This window comes from Ovis canadensis, chromosome 6 (assembly GCF_042477335.2).
Source record: "Ovis canadensis isolate MfBH-ARS-UI-01 breed Bighorn chromosome 6, ARS-UI_OviCan_v2, whole genome shotgun sequence".
NCBI lineage: Eukaryota > Metazoa > Chordata > Mammalia > Artiodactyla > Bovidae > Ovis > Ovis canadensis.
Window position 1 is genome coordinate 31,276,039 of NC_091250.1, and position 26,337 is coordinate 31,302,375.

Here is a 26,337-nt window from a genome sequence, read left to right on the forward strand (position 1 = left end):
GTGAGGCTTCCCAGGTGGTAAACAATCCTCCTGCCAGTGCAGAAGGTGCAAGAGATGCAGGTTCAATCCCTGGGTCTGGAAGATCCCCTGAAGAAGGAAATGGTTCTTAGTTCATGGGGTCGCAGAGTCGGACACGACTTAATGACTGCATGCACACGCATGCTCATAGCAGGTAGGCATCTAGAATTTCTCAAATTGTTTCAAAAATGCTTTAGACTGAAGGGTGTATTTTGAATTACCACTTGCCAAATCATTTTTTAACTTTTTTTTGTGGGGGGGCGGGCATGGACCCTTTGTGTAAACATAGCTAAGTAAAGAATATTCTTTCTCCCAAATCTTGTTGCTTATTAAATTGGCCTTGACAAATTAGAAAAGCGAAGTCTGAGGTTTCCTATTTAGAGTGACGGCCCTCTTGACACAGCATGGGCATGCCACTGTGAATAATGTCAAGGACTCTGTCCCTCATAATGCACGTTCTCGAGGGGAATGCTCTTGGGAATATGGGAAGCCCCATCAAGCTTCCAGCCCTCAAAGAAACCGTGAGTCAGATACACATGTGTCTCCTTAAGAAATTTTACTTCCTTCTGAAATTGTCTGATTGAAGACAGGCGTGCTCTGGGCATATTGCTATTTTAAGAATCTCTCTTCTCAGAACACATGCTTGATAAATCCCAGCTGTACCTTAGTGATGTCTCAGGATTCACCTGCCATGCAACTGAAGTAGAAATTATTCTTGTCTTACAGCCTAGTAGTAAAAAGAAACTTTAGCAATGAGACAAATTCTCTTTTCACTTTTTGGAGAGTTGGGAGCTGTGCTCTTCATTTCTATGTTTGATAGACCTGGAGATTTTTCTATTAAACATTTTCCCCAAGAGAAATTTTTATCATTGTTCCTAGCTTTGATCCTATAATTGAAGGTTTTTGTTTCACAAAATGAAAGTCTCTGTGGGAAACAATGAACATAGATATAAAGATTAAAAGCTCCTAAACCAGTTATTGGCCACTCTCTGGCAGGTTTTATTCTGGTTCCTCCTGTAGAAATTGAAGACACACACGTAATAGAGAGCAGCTTCCTGCTTGACTCGTTCAGCTTGGTACACAAACATCAGGGGAGGATCAGTATCTCTCGACATGGCAGAAATGCAGGAGACCCAATGCCTGAGTGTGGCTAATGAAAATAATAATTTCTTCTAAGATTTAGAAAACAGTGCAGTTCATTTTATTCATTACAATTGGCATTCTTTGGAATATGATAGCACCTACTTACATAGTTCTGAGATTTACAAAATAGAGTTATCTTAATTTTAAAAAGGTTGCAGCACAGAAACCTTTATTGTTATCAAACTGTCATACTTTGATTTAGAATAAATTGGCTAAGAACATTTAAGATCAGATTTAGGGGTGCAAGTCCTGATCAGTTCAGTTCGGTCACTCAGTCGTGTCTGTTTCTGCCACCCAATGAATCGCAGCACGCCAGGCCTCCCTGTCCATCACCATCTCCTGGAGTTCACTCAGACTCACGTCCATCGAGTCAGGGATGCCATCTGGCCATACACTGTTACATGTCTCAACTTCTCTATTCTTCAGTTCAGTTCGGTCACTCAGGCGTGTCCAGCTCTTTGCAAACCCATGGACTGCAGCTCGCCAGGCTTCCCTGTCCCTCACCAGCTCCTGGACTCTCTATATTTTTCTTCTCAGCCTTGGCACTGTTGATCTTAGGTGTGGATAGTGCTTGTTGTGAACAGCTGTCCCGTGCAGCACCCAGCAGGCCCTCTACACACCAGATGCCAGCAGTCAGCCCTCCACCAGCTGTGTGGACATCTCCAGACATTGTGAAATACCTTCTGCAGGAGGGTATCACCCCCTTTGAGAACCACTGGTGCGGATGAAGAGAAAAGAGGTCCACAGACTGTACCCTGGGAGCCCTTCAAACTTGAAAGATTGAGGAAACTGAAGAGGGAGCTAGCAAATGAGAATGGAAAAAGGAGCAGTGGTGAAATTGAAGAAGAGACAAGAGAATATAGTGTACCATAAATCAGGTGAAAAAAGTGTCGCAGAAAAGAAGGGATTACCATTTGTGTCAAATGCTGCTGTTCATCAGGCCACTCGAGATGAAGACTCTTCCTTAGGTATTTAAGGGTTTTAAAGTTTAGAATAAATGGATTGCTGTGATAGGAAAATGCACCTGATGGAGCCTTTAGTGTGTGTGTTTCTATGACATATTAAACACAAGATTGTTTAACATGCCGTAGAAACAAGTTCAATTGCTTTTTCTTTTTTGGCCACACCAGGTGGCATGTGGGGTCCTACTTCTCCAACTAGGGATTGAACCTATGCTCCGTGCAATGGGAGGACAGAGTCTTCACCACTGAACCGCCAGGGAAGTCCCTATAGCATATATTTTAAAATTGAAATTCAGAGGGTGGTCACAAGCCAAATAAACTTGTTGAAAAATAGTATAAGATGGCACTTTAGAACCTGTGACATTTGGGATAGACTGAGTACATGCTAATTTCTGACTGCACGTTTCACTAGAAATCCTAATCATTGGTGCCTTGCCCATTTATGGTATTAATAGTATATGATAAGTCATTTGTTACTAATGCAAATTCAAGTAAATTTTTGAATTTATATATTCATGAGTCATTTCAGGACAATCCTTAACAGTGTGACTCAGCCCGTTGAATTCTAAAATGCTTTCTTGAGCTGAAGAGACTGCTTTTGGATCTAGCAAACCAAGAATAAAGTTGAAAGTTTGCCCTCTGTAGGGGATTCCTCTCTGTCACAATAGAAGAGGGCCTTTAGACTCTGCTGTCAATCAGCCTAAACCATGTGGTAAGATGAAAATAGTCCCTCCAAGAGGTCCATGTCTTAATCCCTGGAAGTGTTGACTATGTTACCTGACAGGTCAAAAAGAGACTTTGCATGTGTGAATAAGTTTAGGAATTTAAGGTGAGGAGAGTGGTTTGGAATATCTGGGGAGACTCAAAAAGGCAAAGGAGCAGATTTTCCCCAGAACCTCCAGAAAGAATGCAGCCCTGGGAATACCTTGATTTTAATCCCATGAGACTCATTGGAGACTTCTGACCTTCAGAACTATAACATCATAAATCACGTCAGTTTCAACCCACTAACTTTGTGGGAGTTTGTTACTGCCAATAGTAGGAAAGTAATACAATCCAATTTGTAAGGTAGGTTTTCTTGATGACCAGCCTTCTCAAAGCGACTGTCCTTGGGCCTTATCTTATGTCCCTGAATGAGCTTTCAGATTTTGAAGTAGCAGTATGAATAGCCTAATTAAAATCTTGCCTTCTTATTATTTTCAAGAGTAAAATGAAATTGGATAGTCTTTGCTTGGATAAGTGGGTGGTATCTCATGGGTAAAACATGTCTGTTAACTTCGCTAATGGGCTTCCCTGGTGACTCAGTGGTAAAGAATTTGCCTGCCAATGCAGGAGACATAGGACATGCAGGTTCAATCCCTGGGTCAGGAAGATCCCCTGGAAAAAGAAGTAACACCCCACTCCAGTACTCTTGCCTGGGAAATCTCATGGACAGAGGAGCCTGTTGGGCTACAGTCCACATGATCACAAAAGTCAGACACAACTTAGTGACTAAACAATAACAACTACAGCAACCTTACTAGTATGTCATTGCTTCTTGTCCTTGCTAATTTTTACTCAGTCTTCATTTCTTATGTAAATATGATTTGGTGACGAAAAGGTGTCCCTGAGTTAGACCATGAAGTAATCTTTACTATTGCTGACTTATTTTCTCCCTAAGCCAGAAATATATTTAATCACCCAATAGTTAACATGAAAACGTAATTTTTTTTCCTTGAGAGTATTTTCCAACTTTAAAGTTGCCTGAAGCAATGAATATCAACAAAAAAAATTTTCTTTGACTTGTTATTTTGTATTGGGATACAGTTGATTAGCAATGTTGTGATAGTTTCAGGTGAACAGCAAAGGGATTCAGCCATACATATACATGTATCCATTCTCCCCACGCTCCCCTCCCATCCCGGCTGCCACAGAGCATTGAGCAGAGTTCCCTATGCTGTACAGTAGGTCCTTTCAACTAAAACTCTTTGTAAATATAAGGAGATTGTTAACAGAAATGGATCACCTTTCAGTTCAAACAGTTCCTCCTTGAGTGTAGAGAAAATGCTCTCACATTTGGGTACATTTATGCTTATTTACATAGTTATCTGTGTGGCTGTCATTTTGACTTAAATCTGGGAACATTTTATGTCTGAATTGGATTTAATCTTGTAAACCTGAAATCCAGTTTCCATTCCATTGTGAACAATCATATGCTTTTCATAGCGTTTTTTCATTTCTGGTTTTAGTCTTCAGCAGTGAGATAAACCTATTATCCACAGAACATTCAGGGCTTCTTCAGAATAAAGACAAACAGGAAACATTTTTAGTTTGACTCTGATTTTATTTTTATTTTTTAGATGTTTTTTATTTCTGTAGTCAGCTGGCCATTTAAGTGGATGACAAGATCTTTTTTTAAGCTTGCAGCCTTGAAACAAGCCCATAATTCTACATTGTACAACTTCTGGTCCAAGAAAATTTCATATTCAGGGGGAAAAAAGTCATCAAGACCTCATTTATATTACTTGGTAGGTTTTAAGCCTGTGAGAGGCACAGTTTAATCTGTTCACAGGAGTGTCCTTCAACTGCTTCTGTTTAATAGCCATTTCAGAATTCTGGTATGCTTTCTGTATTATCTTTACTATTATACTTTAAAATAACCAACAAGTGAGCATTTCTTCGTTGGAAATTAAGATGCAAGCTTTCTGTTCCTTAGAACAAAGGGCATTTCTCTAAGGGCTTTAGCACAATGAAACGGAATTGTTGATGAAATTTCTTTCTGGATTCTCTTTCTGCTTGGTGCCTCTCCTATTAGGAATGTACTGTGTTTTGTTGTTTGTTTTTTTGGTAATGGCCTCTAGAGTTTAACGTTTTACCATGACTAGTATCAGTAGCTTATGTATTATAAAAGACAGTTATTTGAAAATTCTAACTTGAAGTGACAATCATTAGCAAAGAATCAGGATGATTGATAGCAATATTTGCAAACAAAACAGAAGCTAGAAATTGTTTTGTCAATGCAGAGCTCATTGTAAGTTAGCATTGTAAGATGGGAGGAGATGTGTCTAATTAAAACCACTGATACATTTTTGGCTAGCATGTTGTTCAGAGGTTTTGGCATGTGTTTACCCTTTTTAAGGAAATAAAACTTTGTCAAAGTCTTTTTCTTTTATTTACTGTCCTCAAAAATCTTTGATGCTAACTTTGACATTAATTCTTTCTGATTTGTTAGGTTAAACCATGTCTTCCAAAACAAAAATATTCTTATATCTCTCGAGGATGCAGTACTTTAGGATTAAAATTGACCTTTACTCTATGTGACAATTCAGGACACAGCTTGACTGAAATAATGCCATGATTAGCCTAGCCATTTTCAAAAATTTTCTCAGAACAGGAGGATATCCATTCTTAAGTGATAATTTAAAGAAGGTTCCATCTGATAATGCCTGTGAAGAAGAATAATTCATTAAAAAAGATCCTTCAGTTCAAACATGTGCTTCAGCAACTCCTGTAGCTACAGATGCTGACAATATAGGTTGTGGGGAATATGCCAGAATGTACTAACTTAGAGTACTAGGATTAAAGTTCAGCCACATCTGCCCACTAGAATAGATGTATTTAATGCCAAGTTTCTCTGTGAGCATATCTTTAATTCTTTGTTGTAGTTGTTCAGTCGCTATGTCGTGTCTGACTGTTTGCAACCCCAAGGACTGCAGCATACCAGGCTTCCCTGTCTTTCACCATCACCTGGAGCTTGCTCAAACTCATGTTCATTGAGTCAGTGATGCCATCTAACCATCTCATCCTCTATCGCCCCCTTCTCCTTCTGCCCTCAAGCTTTCCCTCAAGCTGCATTTCTCAAGCTGCAGCATCAGGGTCTTTTCCAGTGAGTCAGCTCTTTGCATCAGGTAGCCAGAGTATTGGAGTCTCACCTTCAACATCAGTCCTTCCAGTGAATATTCAGGGTTGATTTCCTTTAGGATTGACTGGTTTGATCCCCTTAAAGTCCAAGGGACTCTCAAGAGTCTTCTTCATCACCACAATTTGAAAGCATCAGTTCTTTGGTGCTCAGCCTTCTTTATGGTCCAACTCTCACATCCATACACGACTATGTTAAAAACCATAGGTTTGACTAGATGGGCCTTTGTCGGCAGAGTAATGTCTCTGTGTTTTAATATGCTGTTTTTGTTTGTCATAGCTTTTCTTCCAAGGAGCAAGCATCTTTGAATTTCATGGCTGCAGTCACTACCATCAGTGATTTTGGAGCCCAAGAAAATAGTCTGTTAATGTTTCCGTTGTTTCCCCATCTATTTGCCATGAAGTGATGGGACTGGATGCCATGATCTTCGTTTTTTGAATGTTGAGTTTTAAGCCAGTTTTTTTCACTCTCCCCTTTTACCTTTATCAACAGGCTGTTTAGTTCCTCTTTGCTTTCTGCCATTTAGGGTAGTGTTATCTGCATATATGTGGTTATTGATATTTCTCCCAGCAATCTTGATTACAGCTTGATCTTCATCCAGCCTGGCATTTTGCATGATGTACTCTGTATAGAAGTTGAATAGGCAGGGTGACAATATACAGCCTTGATATACTCCTTTCCCAATTTTGAAGTAGTCTGTTGTTCCATGTCCAGTTCTAACTGTTGCTTCTTGACAGGCATACAGGTTTCTCAGGAGTCAGGTAAGATGGTCTGGTATTCCCATCTCTTTAAGAATTTTCCAGTTTATTGTGATCCACACAGTCAAAGGCTTTTTTATTCTGCCCCCTCCCATCTCTAAGTCTTTCATTGCTCTCCACAACTTAAACCAGCATTCTCCATCTCTCTCTTCCTGGAATCACTATCCATCATTCTTCCCCCCCTTCTTCTTGCATCCAAGTCACATAATATATTTTAAGAAGGAGGAAAGAAAAGAAAATTAAGCCACAAATTTTGGTAATGTACTTTAACTATTAATGGTAACAAATTACTGGCCACCTGCCTTAAAACCTATTGTAACTTTGAGCTAAGATACAGGCAGGGTTAGCTCTGCTGTTTTCAGAACTCTAAATACTTTGACTTTCCCCTTTATTTCCAAACTAGCTTTCTGCACTCCACTTAGCTCATGCCAAACACCACTGCTTCTTCGCACCCAAGTTCTCTTGCCTCTGTCCATCCATCCAAAGCCTTAAGGGTCCACCTCAAAGCACCAACACATTTTTTCCTGTCAAAGGCAGAATTTGTGCCTACGTAGCAATTTTTTAAAAACCGTTCAATGGCATACTAACCACACTGCAAATGAAAAAGATGATTACATTTTGAATGGATGGACAAATGTCAGCATTTTTCATCAACAGGTGAAAATATCTAGGGAAACAAAGGTAATTAATTGGTATCTTACCAATTTAAGTATTAGAGAGGTGGTATATTTTAGGGGGCTGTGTGTGTGTGCATTTTACACGCTTTGAAAATATTTTTCCCCAAAAGATCTTATTTCCAACTGTAAAAAGAAAATAACAAGAAAACAGTTTATCAAGTTGTGTGTGTTTGTTTTTGTAGCAAAGGGAAAAAAGATGTTGACAGAAAATGTACAGACAACATTCTACAACAGGTCTGTCCTAAGAGGAGTGCTCTTCCCTGGAAAGGAATATATGACCATGTCATTGAATCCATTGTATTAATATAACTACTTTGATCATGACCTACTTTGACAATAGAATGATTTAAAAAAAATGGTTTTCTCACCTTAAATAAAGAGAACCTGTGATCTTTAAATTAGCATGTGAGGGGAAAGCAGAATGACAAGCAGAGGTGTTTGCAACTCAAAGCTCAGAAGTCACACTATATGTGCTGGGTCAAACAGATTAGAATAACACCCTTTTCTTTAGTAATGGCTTGTCTTGCCATCATAAACTCACCATTTGTATTAATTATGGATATACTCCACTATTCACAAAATTATTTCTCAGAATTTCTGGGCACAGAGTTAATTCCCAGATACAATTTACTTAAGGATAAAAACTGCTGAAAATTTCCCATCATTTTTAATATAGAAGAATGCTTGAAGTCTTGGTGGAACTCTCAAGAAAGTGACAGTCCAGCCCTGGCTAGACTGTGCATAATTTCAGGATCCCTCACCAGAAAACCTCCTTTTATACCCTCATCAAATTGTAACCACGATACACATCCCCTGAATGTCTTGTCGGGGGAGAAAGCAGTATATTTCCTTCAGTCTCTGGGTCTTGTTTGACATCAAACAAATAGATGACCAGATATTTCTCCAGCAAAGATGAATTTGTTGGGGATCAGCAGAGAATTTCAGTTTAGGGTGTTATAACCATGGTGAACCTCATGCAAGGGAAGGAGAATGCTTTTATAAGGAAGTACAGAGGGCTATAATAAACAGAATCCATGACTTTTCATTGGCTGTGTTGTTGCCAGGAAAAAAGAGAAGTTGTTCTTTTTCCTGTTGGTCTCTGCCATGGTCACAGGGGCTTCCCTGGAGGCTCACCGGCAAAGAATCTGCCTGCCAATACAGGAGACGCAGGTTTGATCCCTGGGTAGGGAAGATCCCATGGAGAAGGAAATGGCAGCCCACTCCAGTATTCTCACCTGGAAATTGCATGGACAGAGGAGCCTGGCAGACTACAGACCATGGGGTTGCAAAAGAGGCAGACACGACTTAAAGCAACAAAGAGAAGATGGCCACGGGATGGGACTTTCCCCTTCAGGTCTCCAGACTCTATTTAATTGAGGTTTCTGTTCATTGATTTTTAGTCTCCAATTCATGTGTGTCCTACAATTACTTTCAGAACCTTGAATTATTTTTGTGACTTGAATCACCAGCCAAACTAAAGGAAAAATCTTAAAGGAGATGTGGCCCTACTGAGCAGCATACTTTCTGGGCTTCACACTCTTTGGCTTAGAAGGTGGAGACTTTCTATGTACCAGATAGATCAGCCGAAGTCCTTTTAGGTTTCCTTTTTTTCCTTTTCTCCCTCACATAATTTGTGAAAGTTGGGTTGGTTGGTTGGTTGGTTTTTGTAGCAAAGGGAAAAAAGATGTTGACAGAAAATGTACAGACAACATTCTACAACAGGTCTAATAGAATTTTCTCTTTCACAACTCCTTCTGTCTGACACGTACACAGTAGCCATTAAAACAAAATTGCTGATAAAAAGAGGTCATCTCCCCATGGGTATCATTAGCAATTATCTGATGTGAAATGCTACCCACATGGAAGTTTCACCATTTTCAAACCTGTCTGACTTCCAAAGGAATGCAGGTCATCTGGCAGAGATTTTGATGAGCTACTCAGGCTACTAAGTGCTGGTTCAGTGTAATCCCAGGAATTGAAAAGAAAAAAAGTTGAATATATATACACACACACACACACACACACACACACACATACACTCGTTAAGAAGTGTTGTTAGATAGAACAATAAATATCAATACGAATCATAAGCAGGTACACAGACTAGGTCGGAATAGGAAAAACATGTAGGAATGTTTTGAACAATATAACATGATGAAGAAATCCAGATCTGAAGATAAAAAGTAAAACTATTGTTTTGATTAATTATGGGCTATTTTCATTAATCACAGGGACAGAAAGAAAAGGAAAAGAAAGGGTATATACAAACATATCCGTATTGCATTTGGGTGCTCCTTATTTGGTTGGTTACTTCTTGTGTGTCCTAGGTCACTTCTGTCGTGTTTGACTCTTTGCAACCCCATGGACTGTAGGCCACCAAGCTTCTCTGTCCGTGGGGTCTCCAGGCAAGAATACTGGAGTGGATTGCCATTTTCTTCTCCAAGGGATCTTCCCAACCCAGGGATCAAGCCCACATCTCTTATATCTCCTGCATTGGTAGGTGGGTTCTTTACTACTAGTGCCACCTGGGAAGTCCTATAACTAATGGAACTGGGCTGTACAATGACTATCTCAAAAGTATTCAGTTCAGTTGCTCAGTCATGCCCGACTTTTTGCAACCCCCATGGACTGCAACACGCCAGGCCTACCTATCCATCACAAGCTCCCAGAGTTTACTCAAACACATGTCCATTGAGTCGTTGATGTCATCCAACCATCTCATCCTCTATCATCTCCTTCTCCTCTCGCCTTCAATCTTTCCTAGCATCAGGGTCTTTTCAAATGAGTCAGTTCTTCACATCAGGTGGCCAAAGTATTGGAGTTTCAACTTCAACATCAGTCCTTCCATTAGAGATTCAGGACTGATTTCCTTTAGGATGGACTGATTGGATCTCCTTGCAGTCCAAGGGACTCTCAAGAATCTTCAACACCACAGTTCAAAAGCATCAATTATTCGCTCAGCGTTCTTTATAGTCCAACTCTCATCCATACATGACCTCTGGAAAAGCCATAGCCTTCACTAGACGGACCTTGTTGACAAAGTACTGTCTCTGCTTTTTAATATGCTGTCTAGGTCAGTCTTAATTTTTCTTCCAAGGAGCAAGTGTCTTTTAATTTCATGGCTGTAGTCACAATTTGCAGTGATTTTGGAGCCCCCCAAAAAACATCTGTCACTGTTTCCACTGTTTCCCCATCTATTTCCCATGAAGTGATGGGACCAGAGGCCATGATCTTAGTTTTCTGGATGTTGAGCTTTAAGCCAACTTTTTCACTCTTCTCTTTCACATTCATCAAGAGGATCTTTAGTTTTCTTCAATTTCTGCCATAAGGGTGCTGTCATCTGCATATCTGAGGTTATTGATATTTCTCCCAGCAATCTTGATTCCAGCTTGTGCTTCTTCCAGCCCAGCGTTTCTCATGATGTACTCTGCATAGATGTACTCTGCATAGAAGTTAAATAAGCAGTGTGACAATATACAGCCTTGACGTACTCCTTTTCCTATTTGGAACCGGTCTGTTGTTCCATGTCCACTTCTAACTGTTGCTTCCTGACCTGCATATAGGTTTCTCAAGAGGCAGGTCAGGTGGTCTGGTATTCCTTTCTCTTTCAGAATTTTCCACAGTTTATTGTGATCCACACAGTCAAAGGCTTTGGCATAGTCAATAAAGCAGAAATAGATGTTTTTCTGGAACTCTCTTGCTTTTTCCATGATCCAGAGGATGTTGGCAATTTGATCTCTGATTCTTCTGCCTTTTCTAAACCAGCTTGAACATCTGGAAGTTAACGGTTCACATACTGTTGAAGCCTGGCTTGAAGAATTTTGAGCATTACTTTACTAGCATGTGAGATGAGTGCAATTGTGTGGTAGTTTGAGCATTCTTTGGCATTGCCCTTCTTTGAGATTGGGATGAAAACTGACCTTTTCCAGTCCTGTGGCCACTGCTGAGTTTTCCAAATTTGCTGGCACATCGAGTGCAGCACTTTCACAGCACCATCTTCCAGGATTTGAAACAGCTCAACTGGAATTCCATCACCTCTACTAGCTTCATTTGTAATAAAGCTTCCTAAGCCTTGCTTGACTTCACACTCCCTGTGAGTGACCACACCATCATGGTTATCTAGGTAATTAAAACCTTTTTTTTCAGATCTTTTAGGTATTCTTGCCACCTCTTCCTAATCTCTTCTTCTGTTAGGTCCTTGCTGTTTCTGTCCTTTATTGTGCTCATTTTTGCATGAAATGTTCCTTTGGTATCTCTAATTTTCTTGAAGAGATCTCTAGTCTTTCCCATTCTGTTGTTTTCCTCTATTTCTATGCACTGATCACTGAGGAAGGCTTTCTTATCTCTCCTTGCTATTCTTTGCAACTCTGCATTCAGATGAGTATATCTTTCCTTTTCTCCTTTGCTTTTCACTTCTCTTCTTTTCACAGCTATTTGTAAGTTCTCTTCAGACAGCCATTTTGCTTTTTTGCATTTCTTTTCCATGGGGATAGTCTTGATCCCTGTCTCCTGTACAATGTCCATAGTACATGTCACAAACTTCCGTCCATAGTTCATGAGGCACTCTATCTATCAGATCTAGTCCCTTAAATCTATTTCTCACTTCCACTGTATAATCATAAGGGATTTGATTTAGGTCATAAGTGAATGGTCTAGTGGTTTTCCCTATTTTCTTCAATTTAAGTCTGAATTTGGCAATAGGAGTTCATGATCTGAGCCACAGTCAGCTCCCAGTCTTGTTTTTGCTGACTGAATAGAGCTTCTCCATCTTTGGCTGCAAAGAATATAATCAATCTGATTTTGGTGTTGACCATCTGGTGATGTCCATGTGTAGAGTCTTCTCTTGTGTTGTTGGAACAGGGTGTTTGCTATGACCAGTGCGTTCTCTTGAGAAAACTCTACTAGCCTTTGCCCTTCTTCATTCTGCATTCCAAGGCCAAATTTGCCTGTTACTCCAGGTGTTTCTTGACTTCCTACTTTTGCATTCCAGTCGTCTATAATGAAAAGGACATCTTTTTTGGGTGTTAGTTCTAGAAGGTCTTGTAGGTCTTCAAAGAACTGTTCATCTTCAGCTTCTTCAGCGTTACTGGTTGGGGCATAGACTTGGATTACTGTGATATTGAATGGTTTGCCTTGGAAACGAACAGAGACCATTCTGTCCTTTTTGAGATTGCATCCAAGGACTGCATTTCGGACTGTTTTGTTGATTAGGATGGCTACTTCATTTCCTTTAAGGGATTCTTGCCCACAGTAGTAGATATAATGGTCATCAGAGTTAAATTCACCCATTCCAGTCTGTCAGTTCTCTGATTCCTCAAAGGTTGACTTTCACTCTTGCCATCTTCTGTTTGACCACTTCCAATTTGCCTTGATTCATAGACCTAACATTCCAGTTTCCTATGCAATATTGCTCTTTACAGCATTGGAACAGGATAAAGGAGCAGTGACTCCACAAGAGACTGACCCAGAGTTGCCGTGAGTGTCCAGTAGTCTCCAGCGGAGACATGGGTGGCCTGGTGCAGGTTTGGGGGCACTGAGTGTAGCAGTACATGCATGGATCTTTTGAAGGAGGTCGCCATTATCTTCATTACCTTCACCATAGTTTCTGAAAGTGAAGTTGCTCAGTCGTGTCTATTTTCGACCCCACGGACTGTAGCCTACCAGGCTCCTCTGTCCATAGGATTTTCTAGGCAAGAATACTGGAGTGGGTTGCCATTTCTTTCCCCAGGAGATCTTCCCCACCCAGGGATCGTATCCTGCATTATAGACAGATGCTTTACTGTCTGAGCCAAGGCTGCAGGTAAATAGCAGGGAGGGAACACAGCTCCACCCATCAACAGAAAATTGGATTAAAGGTTTACAAAGCATGTTGCCTGCAGTATGAAAAGGCAAAATGATAGGATACTGAAAGAGGAACTCCCAGGTCAGTAGGTGCCCAATATGCTACTGGAGATCAGTGCAGAATAACTCCAGAAAGAATGAAGGGATGGAGCCAAAACTAAAACAATACCCAGCTGTGCATGTGACTGGTGGTAGAAGCAAGGTCCGATGCTGTAAAGAGCAATATTGCATAGGAACCTGGACTGTCAGGTCCATGAATCAAGGCAAATTGGAAGTGGTCAAACAGAAGATGGCAAGAGTGAAAGTCAACCTGTGAGGAATCAGAGAACTAAAATGGACTGGAATGGGTGAATTTAACTCTGATGACCATTATATCTACTACTGCTGGCAGGAATCCCTTAGAAGAAATGGAGTAGCCATCATGGTCAACAAAAGAGTCCGAAATGCAGTCCTTGGATGCAATCTCAAAAAGGACAGAATGGTCTCTGTTCATTTCCAAGGCAAACCATTCAATATCACAGTAATCCAAGTCTATGTCCCAACCAGTAACGCTGAAGAAGCTGAAGTTGAATGGTTCTATGAAGACCTACAAGACCTTCTAGAACTAACACCCAAAAAAGATGTCCTTTTCATTATAGACGACTGGAATGCAAAAGTAGGAAGTCAAGAAACACCTGGAGTAACAGGCAAATTTGGCCTTGGAATGCAGAATGAAGAAGGGCAAAGGCTAGTAGAGTTTTCTCAAGAGAACGCACTGGTCATAGCAAACACCCTCTTTCAAGAACACAAGAGAAGACTCTACACATGGACATCACCAGATGGTCAACACCGAAATCAGATTGATTGTATTCTTTGCAGCCAAAGATGGAGAAGCTCTATTCAGTCAGCAAAAACAAGACTGGGAGCTGACTGTGGCTCAGATCATGAACTCCTATTGCCAAATTCAGACTTAAATTGAAGAAAATAGGGAAAACCACTAGACCATTCACTTATGACCTAAATCAAAATCCCTTATGATTATACAGTGGAATTGAGAAATAGATTTAAGGGACTAGATCTGATAGATAGAGTGCCTCATGAACTATGGACGGAAGTTTGTGACATGTACTATGGACATTGTACAGGAGACAGGGATCAAGACTATCCCCATGGAAAAGAAATGCAAAAAAGCAGAATGGCTGTCTGAAGAGAACTTACAAATAGCTGTGAAAAGAAGAGAAGTGAAAAGCAAAGGAGAAAAGGAAAGATATACTCATCTGAATGCAGAGTTGCAAAGAATAGCAAGGAGAGATAAGAAAGCCTTCCTCAGTGATCAGTGCATAGAAATAGAGGAAAACAACAGAATGGGAATGACGAGTGATCTCTTCAAGAAAATCAGAGATAACAAGGGAAGACTTCGTACAAAGATGGGCTCGATAAAGGACAGAAATTGTATGGACCTAACAGAAGCAGAAGATATTAAGAGGTGCCAAGAATACACAGAAAACTGTACAAAAACATCTTCATGACCAAGATAATCACAATGGTGTGATCACTCACCTAGAGCCAGACATCCTGGAACGTGAAGTCAAGTGGGCCTTAGAAAGCATCACTATGAACAAAGCTAGTGGAGGTGATGGAATTCCAGTTGAGCTATTTCAAATCCTGAAAGATGATGCTGTGAAAGTGCTGCACTCAATATGCCAGCAAATTTGGGAAACTCAGCATTAGCCACAGGACTGGAAAAGGTCAGTTTTCATTCCAATCCCAAAGAAAGGCAATGCCAAAGAATGTTCAAACAACTGCGCAGTTGCACTCATCTCACATGCTAGTAAAGTAATGCTCAAAATTCTCCAAGCCAGGCTTCAGCAATACGTGAACCGTTAACTTCCAGATGTTCAAGCTGGTTTTAGAAAAGGCAGAGGAACCAGAGATCAAATTGCCAACATCCTCTGGATCATGGAAAAACCAAGAGAGCTCCAGAAAAACATCTATTTCTGCTTTATTGACTATGCCAAAGCCTTTGACTATGTGGATCACAATAAACTGTGGAAAATTCTGAAAGAGAAAGGAATACCAGACCACCTGACCTGCCTCTTGAGAAACCTATATGCAGGTCAGGAAGCAACAGTTAGAACTGGACATGGAACAACAGACCGGTTCCAAATAGGAAAAGGAGTACGTCAAGGCTGTATATTGTCACACTGCTTATTTAACTTCTATGCAGAGTACATTATGGGCTGAAAGAAGTACAAGCTGAAATCAAGATTGCCAGGAGACATATCAATAACCTCAGATATGCAGATGACACCACCCTTATGGCAGAAAGTGAAGAGGAACTAAAGAGCCTCTTGATGAGAGTGAAAGAGGATAGTGAAAAAGTTGGCTTAAAGCTCAACATTCAGAAAACTAAGATCATGGCCTCTGGTCCCATCACTGCATGGGAAATAGATGGGGAAACAGTGGAAACAGTGTCAGACTTTATTTTTTGGGGCTCCAAAATCACTGCAAATTGTGACTGCAGCCCTGAAATTAAAAGATGCTTACTCCTTGGAAGAAAAGTTATGACCAACCTAGATAGCATATTCAAAAGCAGACACATTACTTTGCTGACTAAGGTCTGTCTAGTCAAGGCTATGGTTTTTCCTGTGGTCATATATGGATGTGAGAGTTGGACTGTGAAGAAGGGTGAGCACCGAAGAATTGATGCTTGTGAACTGTGGTGTTGGAGAAGACTCTTGAGAGTCCCTTGGACTGCAAGGAGATCCAATCAGTCCATTCTGAAGGAGATCAACCCTCGATTTCTTTGGAAGGAATGATGCTAAAGCTGAAGCTCCAGTATTTTGGCCACCTCATGCGAAGAGTTGACTCATTGGAAAAGACTCTGATGCTGGTTTGGATTAGGGGCAGGAGGAGAAGAGGATGACCAAGGATGAGATGGCCGGATGGCATCATGGACTCAATGGACATGAGTCTGAGTGAACTCCGGGAGTTGGTGATGGACAGGGAGGCCTGGCGTGCTGTGATTCATGGGGTCACAAAGAGTCGGACACGACTGAACTACTGAACTGAACTGAACCGGGAGTTGGTGATGGACAGGTGATGAACAAGCCTAGCGTGCTGCAATTCATGGGGTCGCAAAGAGTCAGGCAGGACTGAGCAACTGAACTGAACTGAAGCACGGCCCCGCCCATCAGAGCAAGATTCAGTTTCTTCCTCAGTCAGTCTCTCCCATCAGAAAACTTCCATGAGCCTCTTATCCTTCTCCATCACAGGCAGAGAGACTTAAAACCACAGTCACAGAAAACTAACCAATCTGATCACATGGAACACAGCCTTGTCTAACTCAATGAAACCATGAGCCATGCTGTGTAGGGCCACCGAAGATGGACAGGTCATGGTGGAGAATTCTGACAAAATGTGGTCTGGAGAAGGGAATGACCAATCACTATTCTTTCCTTGAGAACCCTATGAACAATATGAAAAGTATTAAGTACCTACAGTTAAAGGTTGTGCTGTATCATTGTACATTTAAGAGTGCATTAATAAACAAGAGTCCATACCATCTAGAAATTTCTAGTTATCTGGTGATAAAACAGTGCAGTGTTACCATTATACTCAGCTATGTAGACCTGTTAGAATATGAAGTATTATTGGATTACTGTTGAAGTTTTAGGGAAGTCATCTATCCACATTAAATAGTAAGTGGACCTGCGGCAAGTCATTATTCATGTTGACTGTAATTGAAACTTTACCAAAGAGATACCAGGATGGAAATACAGTTTTCATCCACTTAAATCACCCTTTTGGCTAAAGAAAAATTTTCTTCTAGCAAAATGGGAAAATCATAACATTCAACTATGAATGATTAATTTTTAGTCAGTTAATGCTTCCTCATGACTCTTTCTCTTAATTGAACCCTAAACTTAGTTCTAAATTAACTCAAAGCATTATTTCACATTTTTATTTTTTGTGTATTTACTCATTTTTACTACAATTTTTAAAGTTTATACTCCTTTTACAGTTATTGCAAAATATTGGTTATATTTCCCATTTGTAAAATACAGCCTGGTAGCCTGTCTTACATCCAACAGTTGATTTCTTCTTCCCTCCCACCTTTATACTACCCCTCCCCTTCCTTTCCCCACTGCTAACCAGTAGTGCTCTATATCTGTGAGACTGCTTCATTTTTCTTATATTCATTACTTTGTTGTATTTTTTAGATTCCTTCTGTAAGTTATATCATACAGTATTCTTTCTTATCAGTCTCATTCCACTTAGCATAATGGCCTTCCAAGTCCATTGTTGCCAAAACATTATTTAAATTTCACCACAGTGGAAGATTTATGTAGGATACAATAAGTAACTTGTTTTTTATTATACTATTTATACTCAGTTCCTGTGATTGACTGGGGGCTTCCCAGGTGGCTCTAGTGGTAAAGAACCTGCCTGTCAATGTAGGAGACATTAAGAGATGTGGGTTCAATCCCTGGGTCAGGAAGATCCCCTGGAAAACTAGTGATTACCACTAGTGGAGAAGGGCATGGTAACCCACTCCAGTATTCTTGCCTGGAAAATCCCCATAGACAGCGGAGCCTGGCGGGCTACAGTCCATTGTGTCACAGAGAGTCAGAGACGACTGAAGCGATAGCACTCATTATTGACTGCCTGGGACCCAGATAGAGCCTAGACAATTGATTTTTGTTTACCTGCATGCTTGATCACAGCCATTTCAATTTTTGGTAGTTGTGACCAATAAGTGTGAATGCAGCCACGTAACCGCGAACAACCAATGCCATCAGCAAGCCCCACCTCATTTCCTTTTCTGTAGAACATTTGTCCCTCACAGTTCTCAAATTCTGCATGTTTATATTGATCAGCTTGGTTGCTCTAGCTGTGGAACTGAAGATTCTTAAAGAGATCTTATGGTAAACATGTGAAAAAGGGAACAGCCCTGGCCAGGAACCTAGCAGTACTTTAGGACTAATTCTCATTCTAGAACTGAAGAAATTTGAGGAAAGACTACAGAGGGAAGACTTTTATTCTTTGGTTAGTTCTTCAAGGCACATTATTTTTCCCTTAGATTAGAATGATGGGATCATATAGACATTCTTTAACTTGCTTCATAATTGTGAGTAATATAATTAACGTAACTATAACTGAACTTGGAATTAGAGTGAATGAGCAAGAGAAAGAATAATAAATCATTGAAAGGAAGAGTTTTCAGTGATACATATAGTGAATTTGTTCTGAAGGGGATTTGGATCAAAGACTTCCACTTCCCAGAAAATGTGGCAGTTGAAACAAAGGTGTAGAGATTCCTCTTCATCTTTTCACAAACAGTGTGCTACAAAGTTACACAACAGCCTTTTAGTTCTGTAAAGGTGTTTAAGAATTCTTAAAACAGCAGATAAACTCTTACCGTAGGACTGAGGCTACTTAATCTCTAAGTCAGGCTCCTTGGCCATAACATGAAGAAAATATTTTACCTACATTTAAGGATGACAGGGAGGCCTTGGCGTGCTGCAATTCATGGGGTCGCAAAGAGTCGGACACAACTGAGCGACTGAACTGAAGAGAATTAAATACCAAAGCTTTTTAGCACTATCTCTACCCCTAGGAATCGCTCCTTAAATCATAATACTATGATTATTGTCACTTATCATTACCTTTAATTTAGAAAAGAATATATGCTTTTGCTTATGACTGCTACTGCTGCTAAGTTGCTTCAGTCGTGTCCAACTCTGTGTGACCCCATAGATGGCAGCCCACCAGGCTCCCCCGTCCCTGGGATTCTCCAGGCAAGAACACTGGAGTGGGTTGCCATTTCCTTCTCCAGTGCATGAAAGTGAAAAGTGAAAGTGAAGTTGCTCAGTTGTATCTGACTCTTAGTGATCCCATGGACTGCAGCCTACCAGGTTCCTCCATCCATGGGATTTTCCAGGCAAGAGTACTGGAGTGGGTTGCTTTGCCTTCTCCGTGTAGACTACTGTCTACATTAACTTAATAAATTTTGTTTTTGTTGAGTGAATCCTTATGTACACATAAGTAGAGATAGTGATTCTGATTTTTAAAGTAATGCCATATACTTTCAAACTTCAAAGGAGTAAAACAAACGTATTTGTGGCCAAAACTGCTTTATTCTTCAAATGTTCAATAGTTAACAGTTTCCATAAAATTGTCTCACTTTTCCGCTTCTTTTTGAAATACAGAAATAGTCTCTTTCTGGAGGAAGAAAATAGATCATATTTTTTTTCTAAATATTTTATTCTTTAGTTATTAAGACATTAACTGGGAAAGGGAAAGGGAAAATGTGAAACTGTTAGATGCTGAGTTGTGTCTGACTCTTTGTGACCCCATGGACTGTAGCCTGCCATGGACTCTGTCCATGGAATTCTCCAGGCAAGAATACTGGAGTGATTCCCTTCTCCAGGGGATCTTCTCAACCCAGGGATCGAACCTGGCTCTCCCACATTGCAGGCAGATTCTTTTCCATGTGACCCACCAACTGTTAATTTTACTCAGTGTTCTCTGAGCTTCCATGTGCTTGAGTACATTAGGTATATTTTCTCTTATCAGGAAATGCAATATAACAAGATCATGATCATTCAATAAACATTTATTAAGCACTAGTCTGTGCCAGGTCTTACGTTTCCAAGAGTTTGTGACACTCGGTGGAAGTGATTTTATTTAAATCTATTTACCAGTTGATTTCAGGAATCACCACTTTATTTGGTGGTGTTCACCAAGTCAGTCACTTGCAAGCACTGGAAGAAGAGTGATGCTGTGTGAACAATAAGATCTCGCATGAGTCAGCAATTTGTGGCAGTCGTTGGGGAAAAAATGCAAAACCCTTTACAAGTAATGCTCTTTGGGTGAATGCATTTTTCTTTTTGTATTACATCTCGGAACTTATTTTTCAGCCCTTGAGTGAGGAGTACCCATTTTAAAAGAAACACTGCTTTATCATATCAGAAAGTACTCAGTTATTTGTAATACATGACCTCTGTTACTTTCTATTGAATTGTACTCTGCGAAAACTTTGTGTTTTTGTTCTTTATGGCATTATCGATACTACTGTTCACTTCTCCTTGGTACACTAATAAATGTACAGGACATGCAGATTCTATTCTATTTATCTAGACCTTCCTGACTAAAAGTCCACCTAAACCTAACAAAAAGAAAAAAGGACTCATAAGATCCTGTGTTCCCATCATTTTTTTTTATTACTCTCCTTTCATCTCTCCATTATTTTTTCTTTGTTATCTTTTTTATTTCTGAAATTTCATTTATTTTTCTGAAAATTTTTTAGACATGTTAAAAATTACCATTTTTAGATTTTCATTGAAAATAACAGTGTAACAGCTAGGACCTGTTGTATAGCACATGGAACTCTCAGTGTTCTGTACCAGCCTGGGTGAGAGGGAGGTGTGGAGGAGAATGGATACGTGGGTATATATGGCTGAGTCCCTTTGCTGTTCACCTGAAACTGCTGCAAGATTGTTACTAAAAAAAAAATAATAATTTATTTTGTTAATACAAAATAAAAAGTTTAAAGTTTGAAAAATAATCAGCTTGCTAATATATGAGGAAGCCAATTGAAAAATTATGTTATCTGACATAACTCAAATGAAGATGGACTTTAGCTAAAAATTCTTATAAAATTTAGTAGTAAAAAAAGTGAAGTTCTGTTAGATTCAACTGTTCTGAAAACTTAATTGATTCTCTTGAGTTTGCCTTTTGGTTTAGAGTGCCTGAGCTCTTGGTTGTTTTCCTAATTTCATACATTATGTTGATGAAACACTCTTCAAAAACAAACAAGTTCTTTAAAAGTGTTTGTTGGTGGGTAGGTATTTCCTGAAATGTGAGGGGTTTTTGTGGGTTTTTTTAACTTTTTTTTTTTAATTGAAAGATAATTGCTTTACAGAATTTTGTTGTTTTTAAACCTCAACATGAATCAGCCATAGGTATACAGCCCTTCCCTCTTGAACCTCCCTCCCATCTCCCTCCCCATTCTACCCTTCGAGGTTGATACAGAGCCCCTGTTTGTGTTTCCTGAGATAAACAGCAAATTCCTGTTGGCTATCTATTTTACATTTGGTAATATAAATTTCCATGTTACTCTCTCCATAATCTCACCCTCTACTCCCCTCTCCCCATGTCCATAAGTCTATTCTCTATGTCTATTTCTTCATTGCTGCTCTGCAAATAAATTCTTCGGTACCATCTTTCTAGATTCTGTATATATACTTTAGTATATGATATTTCTTTCTCTTTCTTACTTACTTCACCCTGTATAATAGGCTCTAGGTTCATCCACCTCATTAGAACTGACATCTTACTTATGGCTGAGTAATATTCCATTGTGTATATGTACCAAAACTTCTTTATCCATTCATCTGTCAATGGACACCTAGGTTGACTCCGTGTTCTAGCTATGGTAAACAGTCCTGGAATGAACAATGGGATACATGTGTCTTTTTCAATATTGATTTCCTCCGGCTATATGCCTAGGAGTGGGATTGCTGGGTCACATGGTAGTTTTATTCCCAGTTTTTTAAGGAATCTCTATACTGTCATCCATAGTGGCTATATCAATTTACATTCCCACCAACAGTGCCGAGTGTTCCCTTTTCCCCACCCCCTTTTCAGCATTTATTTTTTGTAGACTTTTTGATGATGGCCATTCTGACCAATGAGAGGTGATATCTCATTCTAGTTTTGATTCACATTTCTCTAATAATGAGCGATGTTTAACATCTTTTCATGTGTTTGTTAGCCATCTGTATGTCTTCTCTGGAGAAATGTCTGTTTAGATCTTTTCCCACTTTTTGATTGGGTTGTTTATTTTTCTGGTATTGAGTTGTATGACTGCTTGTATACTTTGGAAATTAATCCTTTGTCAGTTGTTTCATTTGCTATTATTTTCTCCCATTCTGAGGGTTGTCCTCTTACCTTGCTTATAGTTTCCTTTGATGTGCAAAAGCTTTTAAGTTTAATCTTGTTTACTTTTGTTTTTATTTCCAGTACTCTAGGAGGTGGGTCATAGAGGATCTTGCTTTGTGTCATCCAGTGTTCTGCCTATGTTTTCTCTAAGTTTTATAGTTTCTGGTCTTTCATTTAGGTCTTTAATCCATTTTGAGTTTATCTTTGTGTACGGTGTTAGGAAGCATTCTAATTTCATTCTTTTACATGTAGCTGTCCAGTTTTCCCAGCACCACTTATTGAAAAGGCTGTCTTTGCCCCATTTTATATTCTTGCCTCCTTTGTCAAAAATAAGGTACGTATAGGTTTAGTACAGTTCAGTCACTCAGTCGTATCTGACTCTTAGCGACCCCATGGACTGTAGCATGCCAGGCCTCCCTGTCCATCACCAACTCCTGGAGTTTACTCAAACACATGTCCATTGAGTTGGTGATGCCATCCAGCCATATCATCCTCTGTCGTCCCCTTCTCCTCCCGCCTTCAATCTTTCCCAGCATCAGGATCTTTTCAAATGAGTCAGTTCTTCACATCAGGTGGCCAAAGTATTGGAGTTTCAGCTTCAGCATCAGTCCTTCCCATGAATATTCAGCACTGATTTCCTTTAGGATGGACTGGTTGGATCTCCTTGAAGTCCAAGGGACTCTCAAGGGTCTTCTCCAACACCACAGTTCAAAAGCATCAATTCTTCGCTCAGCTTTCTTTATAGTCCAACGCTCTCATCCATACATGACTACTGGAAAAACCATAGCTTTAACCAGAAGGACCTTTGTTGGCAAAGCAATGGGTTTATTTCCGGGCTTTCTATCTTGTTCCATTGGTCTGTATTTCTGTTTTTGTGCCAGTACCATACTGCCTTGATAACTATAGCTTTTGAGTATAATCTGAAGTCAGGAAGGTTGATTCCTCCAGCTCCATTCTTCTTTCTCAAGACTGCTTTGGCCATTTGGGGTCTTTTGTGTTTCCATACGAATTGTGAAATTTTTTGTTCTAATTCTGTGAAAAATGCCATTGGTAATTTGATAGGGATTGCACTGAATCTGCAGATTGCATTTGGTAGTGTAGTCATTTTCACAATATTGATTTTTCCTACCCAAGAACATGGAATATCTCTCCATCTGTTTATGTCATCTTTGATTTCTTTCATCAGTGTCTTACAATTTTCTGCATACAGTTCTTTTGTCTCCTTAGGTAAGTTTATTCCTATATATTTTATTCTTTTTGTTACAGTGGTGAATGGGATTGATTCCTTAATTTTTCTTTCTGATATTTCATTGTTAGTATATAGGGATGCAAGTGATTTCTGTGTATTGATTTTATATCCTGAGACTTTGCTAAATTCGCTGACTAGATCTAGTAATTATTTGATACTATCATTAGGGTTTTCTGTGTATAGTATCTTGTCATCAGCAAACAGTGAGAGCTTTACTTTTTCTTTTCCAATCTGGATTCCTTTTATTTCTTTTTCTTCTCTAATCTGTCAAATCCAAGACACATAATTTCACGCATAAATATGAACTGATAAGAACTTTTAAAATTATGACGGATAACTTTCTGATTTTATTAAAGATTTTTTTAATAAACATCTGTTCAAATAAGGGTCCCCAAAATTTCAACATGTTATATTTAATTATGTCTTTCAAGTTTCTTTTAATATAGAACAGCCCTAGATTTTTATTTCTTACCACTGACATTTTGAAGAAAGAAAGTCAGCTGTCCTACAGAATGTCCTGGGCTTCGCAGCTGGCTCAGTGACAAAGAATCTGCCTGCCAAGATGGAGATGCAGGCTCAGTCCTTGGGTGGGGAAGATCCCCTGGAAAAGGAAATGGCAGTTCACTCCAGTATTGTTGCCTGGGGAATCCCATGGACAGAGGAGCCTGGCAGGCTATTGTCCACAGGGTTTCAAAGAGTTGGACACAATTTAGCAACTAAATAACAACAGAATGTTTCAGTTTGGCTTTATCCCCTATCTTTCCTATAAGCAGGTAGAAAAATCGGATATTTGCCAAGATTCAACCTCAAGGTTTTAGGCCACTGTACTGTAAGAAGTTCTGTGTTCTTCCTATTGCATTGTATGATGTCTGACAATTAGGCTTATTATTAATGATTATACTGACATTTAATACTTGCCTCCCCTGGTGAAGATGTCAGGAATCCATCTTTCAGGAGCTGTAATTCATGTAGTTTGATTTTAGCGTTTTAAATCATGAAGTGTTTCTCAGATCATTTTTTTAGTATCATTAGTCTGTTAGGAAGATGCCATTTTTAAAGGCTTTCTTGTCCTAGGACACAGGTCTGTCATGTAGTTTTTCTATTTCCACCAAAATGATCCTTTTAAATTAATCTATCGAAATTGTCCAACAAACTCTGAAAATCAGTTCTCTTGGTAAAAATGTTTCTCTTTGTACCTCAGTACCATGCGGATGAAATGTTTAGAGTTACAGAGCCCCCAAAGAAAATACATCTATCCTGACATGAGTTAACCTGGATGGCCAACTTTATCAGGGGAGGAGTCACTAGCCACCATGTTGCCAAATGGACTCACATTTCTCTCTTCGGGGAACGGGGTACATTCCCAAGGGTATATTTTCAGTGCTGCTTAAAGACCTTTATTTCATAAGATTTTGTTTTTCTGTTTGTTCCCAGGAAGAAATCTTTCCTGTTTTCCGCTCTGTATGCTGCCTTTGTCTTCGGCGGTCGGCACCTAATGAACAAGCGGGCGAAGTTTGAACTGAGAAAGCCTCTAGTGCTCTGGTCTCTGACCCTTGCAGTCTTCAGGTAGGTTGTGTTTTTTTTTTCTTTGTTTGTTTTTCCTTTTCCAAATAAAATCCATCTATTTCATCAGATTAGCTGAAAGACACCCACGTTTAATCCTGCATCTCATATTTTTTATCATTAAGGATGTAAAATAGCACCACAGCCCGAGGGAAAGGCTTTATGCAGCCAAGCTTGCCATGCTCTCTTCATTTTGAGAACCCTCAGGCCACCTCCTCTCTTGTCCAAACTGTTCGTGCAGTAACTCAGTTTATGTCTTAGGACTAGAAGCAGTACATGAGTTCCATTCTTTGGCGTATAAATATAGATGTAGGGGTAAATGGAAAGCTGCAGCAATAAACTGTGGAAGTGTACGGTAGTGTTCAGAAGGGGTGGGCATACTCTTACGGACTGGTACATAGTCAAAAATGGCTTTCGGGCATTTGATGAGACACTGGACCAGAGAATGCTTCTGTCCCATATCCCCAAAGCATCCTCCACCTGAACTGACTGACAGGCATATGCTTATGCATTCAGGTCTTACTTTGCATCAGATAAAACTCGTCATAGAGACTGGTCAGGATCAGGTCTGGTCTCTCCAGGAGTATCTGCCAGCCAACATGCAGACACACTCCTGGAACCCTGAAGGAGCATGTCTAGCTTTGTACTATTTGGTGATTTGACAATCATAAGATGAATTAACACACAGCTGGTATCCAGACAGGCGCCAGCACTTACCTATAGTGCTAACAAAGGCACCTATTCCTTTTGTGTTTTGCTTGTCAGAACCAGCACGTTGATAACTGGCCTTGGGGTCGGGTAGGGAAGCAGATATAAATATGCTACAGAATAAAAACCTATTCTTTCTAGTTTATAGGAGTATTTCTACTTTTCTTGCATTGCATATTAACAGTTCTACTTCTTCTGTGGTTCGGTGGTAAAGAATCTGCCTGCAATGCAGGAGCCGCAGTAGACACTGGCTTCGATCCCTGGGTTGGGAAGCTCCCCTGGAGGAGGGCATGGCAACCCACTGCAGTATTCTTGCCTGGAGAATTCCATGGACAGAGGAGCCTCGTGGGCTATAATCCATGGGGTCACAAAGAGTCGGACATGACTGAAGTGACTTAGCATGCACCACTAATGAGAAAGCATGGAATCATTAAAAGCCTCATTAGTCACTTAAGGCTTTTTAAAGATGATCAGGCAGGAAGAGAATTTTCACAAACTCTGATCTGTACATTTCCGTCAAGCTGGCTCCCTGCATCTGAAACACTGATGTGCTTGCTACTGCAGGCGCTCTTTATTTTGGTGCATTTCATAAGGC

At 39.9% G+C, this 26,337-nt stretch overlaps 1 protein-coding gene across 3 annotated transcripts in view; it reads left to right on the forward strand.

The window, feature by feature from the left end:
• The window catches only part of ELOVL6 (ELOVL fatty acid elongase 6), a 138,974-nt gene that overhangs the window by 63,751 nt on the left and 48,886 nt on the right, over window positions 1-26,337 (forward strand). For all 3 annotated transcript variants that reach the window (XM_069593527.1, XM_069593525.1, XM_069593526.1), the window contains one exon: window positions 24,906-25,037. In XM_069593527.1, the coding sequence (XP_069449628.1) occupies window positions 24,906-25,037 (132 nt within the window). The remainder of the gene's footprint in view (window positions 1-24,905; window positions 25,038-26,337) is intronic.